This window comes from Sycon ciliatum, chromosome 4 (assembly GCF_964019385.1).
Source record: "Sycon ciliatum chromosome 4, ocSycCili1.1, whole genome shotgun sequence".
NCBI classification, from domain to species: domain Eukaryota; kingdom Metazoa; phylum Porifera; class Calcarea; order Leucosolenida; family Sycettidae; genus Sycon; species Sycon ciliatum.
In genome coordinates this window covers 11,224,247-11,234,746 of record NC_088646.1, presented here as the reverse complement: position 1 = coordinate 11,234,746, position 10,500 = coordinate 11,224,247, and the positions used below count along the sequence as shown (strand labels likewise).

Here is a 10,500-nt window from a genome sequence, read left to right as displayed (position 1 = left end):
TACACGACTGTAGTGTAGCACTCACTAGTATTGGCCTTTGGCCCGTTTGGGCCAATGGCGTAGATCATGCTCGTGCACGCCAAGTGCATGTGCTGACATAGCCAAACTTTGAAAGGTATCATGCTGTACCAGCTGACTCGACAGGAGGCCACTGAGACTCGACACGACTACAACCAGAAGAGTACAAGCGTGCGTGTACAAAGTGGGTAACTTGTTAGTTGGCTGAGTGACTTGAACAAGCAATAGTACATTATGACTGTGACGATGGCCACCGTTGACGTTTCCGGCTAGGCCGAAGTCACTATGTCTATGGACCATGGATCCAGGCAAGGCTCGGCGTGCACTGACAGTGACAGACACTCAGTTGGATCAGACGGCGCTGTGTTGTGTAGACAGACTATCATGGACTACAGGCAGCACTGACAGTCAGTGCACGGTGTAGCAAAGCCGTCGGTAGATCTACTACAGTCATGTATACATGTAGTAGAGATCTACAGACTGTAGACTACTACAGTACTAGTACTACACGTACGTACAAGTACATGCCTCTTTTTCGGTCACAGGGAAGTCAAAAGGAACATAATAGATGAAAATGCAATCCAAAATTATTGCAAACCCAGAAAAAGATGAAAAGGAAAAACTCGGATTTACAGTTACAGATTGTCGACATATCAGTCTGTGAATCCGGGCGTGCCAGATAGTAGATCTACTACTCAAAACGGGTTTATTCAAACAATACATGGAAAGAAGGAAGAAAACCAAAGATACAAGGGATGAAACTCGACGATGAAATCAAAATGAAAATTTGAAAAAAGTCTAATCCAAAGAAACTCAAGGCAAATGTAACAAGGTTGTGTAAAAGTTTCCTTAGGCCTGTGGGGATGCCCTATCAAGAATTTAATGATAATAAAAATAATATTTTCAACTCAATGTAGACGAATGCTTTGAAAAGATGTGAAGTGTGCATGGATGAAAATAGAAGCAAGAAAAAAGAATGATAGATCTACTACAGTACTACGGTATTACTAGTTTGAGTTGTGGCACATAGCACTTACATAATGACAATGTTACATCATGTAACTGTTGCAACAATAGCCCAGGTACAAAAATAATGCACTGTGCACTGTGCACTGCACTGAGTCTGTGTATGTCTGTCATTTTGTAGTGCTAGCGGTTGCAGTGCATTGCGCTGGCCGGACACACGCGGAGTAAGCTTCACCAATCCTCACCACGGCACTAGTAGTAGTACCCATACCGGTACAGACCCTGCACTGGCGACGGACGACAAAAACTGTCAGGACTTGGACATGTGGACTTGGGTAAGCCCCAGTGCCGTACAGCCATAAAGGTGGGAGCCGAGCTGTCATTTTGTCGAACTCGCCAACACGGCAACAGTAACTGGCAAAGATTCAGCATGTGTGCACATAAATACACGCATGCACATAATCCAACCACTGAAAGCTAGCTTGTCATTGATCTGTGACTGCAAGTGCAAGAGACTCAGTTGCAGAGTCAGAGGTGACGCGTAGTCGAGCCAGCGTAGATCTACATCATACACTGAGTCTGTACATGTTATGTAGCTGATCTGTCAGTATCACCACGAGTCACGACTCGAGCTGCGAACTAGTCAATAATCTACACCCCCGATCGCCTAGAAATATCGACAGTTTTGCGTAGATTCAGTACTAGTACTAGTAGTAGTAGCAGGCTAGGCTGGTGAGCATTTCTGGAACATCCCTTTGGTCGACTGTATCAAACCTATTATTATTCAGCCACTTCCTGCCTCCGAGTGTGCTTCAATTCCAAGATAGTTTGGAAACTATGCCAGCGAGAGGGTGATAGCGCCTGCTGCTTAGCTGTTGCTGGCCATCAGGAAGGACATTTGATAGAATAAATTTGGGTCTTGACTCTGGCGAGAAAACGAAGAACAACTCCGAAGCGTGGAGAGTGTCTAGGGTTCATTCAATGCCCCCCAGCTCAGCGCGGCGACTAAATTCCCGGCAAGCTCTGCTACTCGCTGCCGCTGCCACATGCAGTATTATTTTAGTGCTAGTTGCAGCCGAATAAGAAGACACTGGCGCATGTAAGGAGATCCCACGTTGACCTACTATTTATGCTGGGCCACTTGTGGAGCTTTTGAGAGTTTTGGAGAGTTGTCAAGCTGTTCTATTGTCAGCAAAAGCGGCCTTGGAAAATGGCAATCCGGCCATCTGCAGCTCTTGTAGTACTTCTTAGTGTTGCCTGGAATGCTGCTCATCAAGCGCTCGGTCAAGGTGAGAAGAGCCTCGTGTGAAATGAACTACTTATCTTTGCTGGCTTCCTAGTTTCTGTAATCGTCTTTCGCATGCTGTTCATGTAGCGTAGTGCCGCATGCAGCGGAATCTCGTTGTGAACTCTTGTACGAGTAGTATTTTATGTAACACTTTCCTTCTAGCTTGTCAGTGTTATCAAGTATCGTTAGGCGCTCGATGAGTATCATCAAAGGGCTTGTTCATGTTCCTCTAGAGTTGTTCCTTTGCAGCATCGTGTCCCCTGCTTGAAAGCACATCGTACTTGGAACGGGTCGTCAGAGGCGTGATAATGATTATTACTAGTAAATAATTGGGAACACTCCGAACAGTGTGTTACTTTTTGCATTTGCCAGCGCCAATGGTAATGGTATATTAGTAATGGCATGGTGTGACCCCGTGAACGCGCGATTTGTGTAGGGCAGTGGAAGGATGACTCAGTTGTGGAGAGAGGTTACCTTCCCGCGCGGATCGTTCGGAGTCTTCTCGCTCTGGTCGTCAGACTAGACCGGAGGAAGCGATCGGTAGGCCGTTCGTGTATGTGCTTGAAGATAGGATCTGAGTTCGGGAATTTCAGTTCGTATTTCGTGGTAGCAGTCGACGGTGGCGCAGAGTGTGACACATGTAATAATGGAGTCGAGTATGTGGAGAGCTAGCTATCTACATTTTGTCGTGTACATGTATTTGTAGTCGCTCCCTGTACATGTTGTCAGTATCTACTGACCGTTGGCGACTTCTTCTCAAAAGAACACGGCACTGTAGACTAAACTACCTGTCTCGATGACAGGCACAGTCCTCCTGGAGCGAGAATGGACGACATCATGTGCCAGCGGACTCTCGGTTTAGAGTGTGCGTGTGTGTGTGCGAAGCTGGAAGGTGAAATGAATTACAACATCACGTAAACGTCGGTCTGGTGAGTCGAGAGAGGAAAGTGAATTCCTGGAGGATTTTGGCTTGAACAGGCGAAGGTTTTTGCGGAGAGGTCTGCCTCAAGCTGGCCTGTCAAATGTGTCAATTGGAACGCGGTGCTCCTATCAGCAACTCCTGCTGAGGCTGCTATCGATAAAGTCCTGACAACGACTGTTGGACTGCTTCGCCTTGACGGGGGAGAAGTTTGGTTATCGCTCTTGTCTTCACTTTTCGGGTAGAACGGCAGCTGGCATGCAACGCGACATTGCATTGTGTTAGCAGCGCGCTTGGTTTGGCATCAGTGCGTTTGTTATGGAGACAGGAAATGGACCGGGGTCGGTACGATATTGAACTTTTGTATTCAGGTCATTCAGTATGCAGGCTAAAATCGATGTAGTCTACCAGTTCATGATAGTTACCGCAGTTTGTTCACTTGTTCAGTTGCTGTCCCAAGCGCGGCGCTGCTGAACGAATATTTCCAGTGGCATGCATTACCATGATTACCGGCCACGAATCCGTGCCAGTCATCTTTGCGAGTTGAGCATGAGGTGATAGGACACAGACACAGTAACCAGACTACGTTTCAGCTGGGCGGTGTGCTGTCACTGGGCTTTTTGTTGTAACGTTGTTGTGTACTTTATTTATAGCGGGAATCAAAACAGGCATGCTTTGCAACAATAATTATCATATTAGAAGTAACAATAATTATTACATGGTCCTTGCAGCATCTTTCAGCCTGCAGTGGACTAAGCTACTTGAAGTCCATGATTGTACACAACTCCGTAGTGATGGTTGTAGTGGGGATGATGAGATGGTGCACAATTTACAAAATGATTATTATTGGATGATTTGCGAAGGAAAGCATCTTTGTCAACATGTGTCGTGTCTCACCTCAAGTCTGTAACGACACTAATATACTAACAGTAGCACTGCAAACACATGTAGCAGCTGTGACACAAGTACGGCGTCGGAATAGGAAAACGTCGTGCACGCATCATCTATCCACGGTGCCGTATGCCACGCCGTGTCGGTAACAATACGTCGGCCGTGCACCGCAAGCCTGTAACGCCATAGCACAACAGCGCTTCACGTGCCACTGGTGATGTGCACGTTGTTTCCGAGGATGACGTGGCACCATGGAGTATAGACTGGTGGTGGACAATGATATCACCTCTGATCAGCAGTTTGGCGCGGGGTGACCTACAGTGTTGCATGGCGTGGCTCATATTGTTATTGTTTGTCACTGAAACACCTCAGTTTTACGCATGAGCCAGACTTCCATGCCTCATTGGTCAGGACGGTGAATGTGGAACAGTCGGTGCTGGGGTGGACTGGCAGTAGCAGCAGCTACATGTATGTCTGTGTTATACTGGAGAAATTGTAGAGGGGACTAGTAATAGGTGTGGATGTGTGAAGAATGATGTTCTCTGATGAGTTACAGGTTACACCGTGCACTGACCTTGCACTTTTCTCTACGCACTGCTTCAGGAGGACTGAGGTTTTTAGGCAATGGTCAATATGACTGTGCGTGTGTGTAGTAATAGCAGTGTATCTGTCTGAAACCAAGCCACCCTGCTAGAGTATTACTGGAAAGTCACAATCACATTGTCATCCCAATCAGCATCATGTTCCTGTTAGCAGTGGGTAGTGTAAGCCAGTGACAGGCTAGCAAGTCTGTGATGCCCTGCCACTACCAGTACGGCACCATGGTACACAGTGGTAGCATGATGAGTCTTGTACTGTATGATTGTGTTTAGCACTTGTCTTCAGCAGCATGAGATACACTGACCACTGTAATCTTACTAAGTCATAGTACATGACTGTATTTAGCTCCAGTCTGACTGTCAGTGTCTTGCTGCACAATGTCAGGGGTAGACCGTCGCACTTGTGTACTTGGGTATCACAACCATTTTGAACTGGCCACGCACTCTGCACATGAAGTGCGGCCAGTCAGAGCTCTGGAATATCTAATCAGCAGATTTGTATTTGATTCGTTGGCAATTGTCAATTTCACTATGGAATTGAAACTTGAGGGGTAGATGTATACGCCAAGTACGCATCTATCGAAGAAATTTGAAATTGGCCAAGGAGAAGGGAGATGCGTGTATAGGACTATTTCCCAGCATGTATGCATAGCTGCCACTGGCACACATACACACCACCAGACTACTGACAGGGCTTGCAGTGACGCTGGCTGCTGTCATGACTACTGATGCACAAACACACACACACACAATCACACAAAAAACCCATTCCATAATCATAAATGACTGTACAGTTAGGAAATATCATACATTTGGCTATCCTCTACATGTACATAATATATGTGCAGTATGTAGGGTGATTGGCTACCACTGTCTTTGGCATTCCATGTGGCCTTGCGTGCGTGTGTATGCGTGCGCTGTGTGTGTGTATGCACATGCATGCGTGCACGGGTGTTTTGCACACATGTGTGCGTGTACTTGTAGTATGTGTGTGCGTGTGTGCTCTCCTTTTTCTGTTTAGTACTTCAAAGTAATTGTGCTCCTCAGACTAAATCGAACACGCATAAACCGTTAGGTATGATATATATCTTTCCATATTGTTGTGCTGCTTCTAGGCTGCAACATTCCTCCCACAGTTGACTTTGAGAATTGCCTGTGGTCCAGGAATCTGGCAAAAAGCTCAGGGTACGATTGGCAGACGTCGGCCTCGCCGGTAAGAGTCGGTCATTTGACAACGTGGGTGAGGCAGCAAGCGGCCCTCATCGTGAATGATCTCGCAGGCGATTCGGATCCACATGACCACACTCTGGGAAATGAAATCGGTAAGGAGAGGCTACGCGCTCACATGCAAGCCTGGCAACTAACCTGACAACGACAAACTGTTCATATACATCTATATTTGGCAGTTCAATCATCTTCTCACCCCCTCTCTGTTTTAGGGAGAGTATAATGGAGCCATGTTGAGCAGTGCGGATTCCGTTATCACATGTCATTGCATTTTAGCTTCTTTTTTTTTTTAATTCAATGGCTTCAAGGATTTGTTGGTGGTGACTGGGGCAAGTTTGGTATCCCATGACATTATACGCTCTGCAGTTACATGCACATGTAGTTGTGAATACCGTGCGGTGCAACTGAGCAAGCGACTTATACTTTGAAGTAGTTACAGGGAAAGGTTAATAAGAGGACCAGCAATCATCAGTTACTGACAAGTAGTACAATGTTTCTGTTCACAGGTTTCTACTTTGCCGCTACAAGGTTCGGTGATCCTGCCATTGGCAGCAACATTTCGGTGCTCTTGCAGTCGCCCGAGTACACCATTGACCAAACAAACGCTTGCAGTGTGTCCTTCCACTACCAGCTCAAGACGCGCTTTGCTGCAGATGCGCTTGTGGTCCACTTCATCAGTAGTGATGGCACAAGACATACGGCGGCAACCATTACCACCGACACCCCCAGTATGTGGGTAATGAGGAGCGTACCTGTACCCGCAGGTCTGACTAAGTTCAAGGTAAGGACACGAGGCACTTGGCTGGCAGGCCATCTTTTTGTTTTGTCACTTTGTTTATCCGGGATTATTGAATGATTGGATTGCTTGTTTGTTCTATCAGATGACATCAGTGCTAGCAACCCTACGCCTGCATGCTTGAGCTTATAGTGCGACCTATAGTGCAAACTGATAGCCAGATACTGAGAAAGAACAAACCCGCTCCGTGTGAAAATAACCTCTTCATAAATGTATGCAACTGCATGTATATGCATTCTAATAAATTGGTGTATTTTAGTATCCGAGATGGTTCACTGTGTCGAAATTCTGCACCCTCATCTCTATATTTGTGTGTTATGTGTTTCGTGATTTTTCTGTACGTGTGCATATGCATGCATGCGTGCGTGTGTGTGTGTGTGTGTTTGTGTGTTTGTGTGTGTGTGTGTGTGTGTGTGTGTGTGTGTAGCTACTGTTCCAGTCCCATCTAGTCCCTAACGACAGTGTTGGATTTGCTACAGTGGATGATATCCGGTTCTCCTCATCATGTTGTCAAGGTAGGCACTAGGGAGACACGTACGAGTTGTATGTCGTGTTGTGCTTCACACTTGTGTTCGCTGTACCATGACTCTGTGTGTGCGTTATGTCAGTTGACTGTATGAAGTTTAAATGAAGAACAAGGTAGGTACCTGTTCCATTGCATTGTTTAAGCTGATGCTCTTCATCTGAGTACTCGGAACATATCGATGGTAATGGAGGAGCAAATATGCCGGTTTTCACATGGGAATACCAGTTTCGGCAGCCTTTCTGAATCATATGGCGAATGGGTAGAATTACTATAGAAGCATTGTGCACCCTGTGTTGTACTGTTGAACAGCGTACACCCCGTTGAAGGCCGACTTTGAATGCGGCTTGCAAGGCTATATGATCAACCAGGGTAACTCTACCATGGGCCGCTGGAACTACTCCTTAGCCGGTACGTCAAGAAGCTCAAGTAGACCAGCGGAGGACAATACCCTGGAGAACATTCAACCCGGTTAGTGACACACTGACATTCTAATGTACTGTCGAAGTGTAAAGCCTGTGTTTGCCGGACCCTGTACCAAGCAGACTCCTGTATTGATCTGACAAATTCTCACGCACCAAAGTGCTGCAGATCGAACGTGCATCCCTGGATCAAGCGGAATCCTGTCATATCCGGACAGTTTCCGCTGCACCAAGGCCAAGGGCGTTGTCCGGTTAGGCCAGGTTTACTGTACGGTCAACTTGGCTAATAACGACTGCGGATATAACGACAATTCGCGAATAACGACTGCGGATATAACGACAATTCGCGAATAACGACATAATTTTCATGCCCAGAGCAAAGTCCCATCCAACTGTGACACATATAATGAGACTTCGGGTATAACGACACTTCGCGAATAAGGACACTTTTCTGATGCCCCGCCGCCGAGTGTCGTCATACGCGAAGTTGACTGTACTTACTCAGGTTGTACACGATAAGGAAAGGACTCGCTGAAAAGCCTCAATGGTTTCGGACACCCTGTGCCTGACATTAATTAACAGATACACCGTACCATGCCATCTATTGGACGAGACGCTTTATTCATACCTGGCGTGTACGTCCTTTGCATTTTTTGTATTGTATTTTATTATTTTACTTGGGCATTCCCAACAGACCCCACTCGTAAGGTCTTCTTACAGGGTGCCCAAGATGAATGAATGTGTAGGTTCCTGGCAAAATGAATTGGGGCTATGATTAGCTCGAAGGGATTTGGGCAGCGCATTATTAAAGCGGTCAGCACCAAGGAATGAAAGAGATTTGTATCCAGCTTGAGTTTGCACAATGGGTAAATAAATGGAATTATTGACTTGGCCTCGGGCGCCTCTATCTGTGTGACGGCGAATTCACGGCGAAGGGAGAACATGTCAGAGAGGAGTAAACTTCACTCATGCTTGAAGAGATCCTTCGCCGTTATCATCGGTCAAGCTAGAGCTTTAGATACATATGTACAGGAATTGTAACAGCTACTTTTACGGCATTCATATGGCACTACTTCCATGAACGAACTGTGTGACAGCAGCCGGTCGTGCCAGCACCTTCTCTATCTGTGTTTGTGCTCTGATCTAACACTGTGTTCTTTGCTATAGGGCATTTCCTCAACGTTGACAGTGTGGTGAATAAGGGTAAGACGACGTTCTTCACCTCGCCCGTGCTGCGGCCAACATCTAAATGCCAGATGACACTGTGGTATCAAGTTGGTGCGAATGTGCTGACAGTGTGGCTTGAGAGGGTCAATGGTCCTGGCCGACAGTTGCTATGGAACAGCACTTCATTGCCAGCTGCACAGACCTGGACGAAGCTCGTCCTGCCTGTGAATTCCATGTCAGAGTTCAGGGTTAGTTTCGTTGTCGTTTGTAAATACTGTTGAGTACCTCGAGAGCCCCGTCTCGCGAAAGCGCCCTGCATTGACTTTGCAGCCAGAGATTAGTACGGTGTGAGAACCTTAGCTACTAAGGTTACACTTAGCATGTTCTTGTGTATGAAGCTCGCATTTGCTCGAAGGTACTTCAAATAAACTGGGTACGGATTGACTGCACAAAGAGCAATGTGTGTGTGTACAAAGTATGTGTCGTAATACCTACAGACAGGACACTGCCTCCGAAACACAACCACGAAAAGTGGTGCGCTCTTGCGGTACATTTTGGTACTTCAAATTACTTAAGAAGCGGGCCTAAGACGGAGAGGTGTGCGAACACCATAATTTCGGTGGTGTTCATCTGGTTGAGCGTGTTTCACTGAAGCTGAAGATGTCTCGGATGGAACAATAGTATTTTGCGTGTATATTACGCTGAAGCATGCCTGACCTGATCATTTTGCTCTTGTGTTGTTGCTTTTGCTCAGATTGTCTACATGGCTGACATTGCCGTGCGCTTGTCCCCTGTTGATGTAGCTATTGATGACATCTCCTTTGACAACACATGCTGGAATCGTAAGTACATGTACGAGGAAGGTTCGGCTAATTCCTACACGTGGCGCAGCGAAAGATATGGCGTCTACCCATAGTCTAACAGTAATCTACCTGATGGGACCAGCAGTGCCACTGATGCATCTTGCCAAAATTAAGACTACTCTCCTTTGTGTGCTGTGCGTGCTGTGTGTACTCTGCGTGTGTATCTGTGTATGATGTGTGTGTGTGTGTTTTGTGTGGGTGTGTGCACGTATGTGTGTATGTCTATGCTTGTGTGTGTTTAGCATCAAGACTACCAGCAGGGAGTGACTACGGCCTTCCAGCAGCGTGTGACTGGATCGGCCACGACACAAGAACACAGCTCAATGTCAACGAACGCAATAAGGTTGTCTTGGCAAGCGGCATGAGATTCCCTTGCAATGGAACAGTGTCAGAATGGGTTGCGTACGTTAGTAGCCCGGCCATTTATACACTGTCCATCGTACGGGTGATGCGTAACGTAGCGCCAGACAGTGCACTCTATGTTTCCATCAGGGACTCCGTCGTTCTCTTGTTTGACGCGCCTGGGGAATCGGTGGGACGAATACCTGATGGAATGGCAGCCAAAAACCTTTCCTTCAACGAAGGTGACACATTCCTCTTTGAAAAGAGCAGCCTGACCTCAGCCCTCGGCAGAATCAGACTCAGTGATGGTGAAGGAGGCTTCTGTGCTGAACCTACGAAGACTCTATCAGATTTGAAAGCCATCTATCCTCCGACATCATCAAACGCCTACAAGTTTGAGAGTTCTAGGTGCAGCTCCCCAGTGGAGTATGCCATTCGAGTGACCTTCACCTCAGGCAGAGGAGGTGAGTTCTACACTC

At 46.7% G+C, this 10,500-nt stretch overlaps 1 protein-coding gene across 2 annotated transcripts in view; it reads left to right on the top strand.

Moving 5' to 3' along the window:
• The first annotated feature begins 1,696 nt into the window (after window positions 1–1,696).
• Window positions 1,697–10,500, top strand: part of LOC135814460 (uncharacterized) — a 23,870-nt gene continuing 15,066 nt past the window's right edge. The window contains exons 1-8 of one of the 2 annotated variants that reach the window (XR_010553193.1): window positions 1,697–2,273; window positions 5,797–6,003; window positions 6,415–6,689; window positions 7,132–7,219; window positions 7,540–7,698; window positions 8,817–9,064; window positions 9,571–9,658; window positions 9,922–10,485. Coding sequence is in view for 1 of the 2 variants with exons in the window: in XM_065327580.1 (XP_065183652.1) it covers window positions 2,195–2,273; window positions 5,797–6,003; window positions 6,415–6,689; window positions 7,132–7,219; window positions 7,540–7,698; window positions 8,817–9,064; window positions 9,571–9,658; window positions 9,922–10,485 (1,708 nt within the window). In the remaining variant the exon portion in view is untranslated. The remainder of the gene's footprint in view (window positions 2,274–5,796; window positions 6,004–6,414; window positions 6,690–7,131; window positions 7,220–7,539; window positions 7,699–8,816; window positions 9,065–9,570; window positions 9,659–9,921; window positions 10,486–10,500) is intronic. The other variant, XM_065327580.1, reaches the window with a different exon arrangement.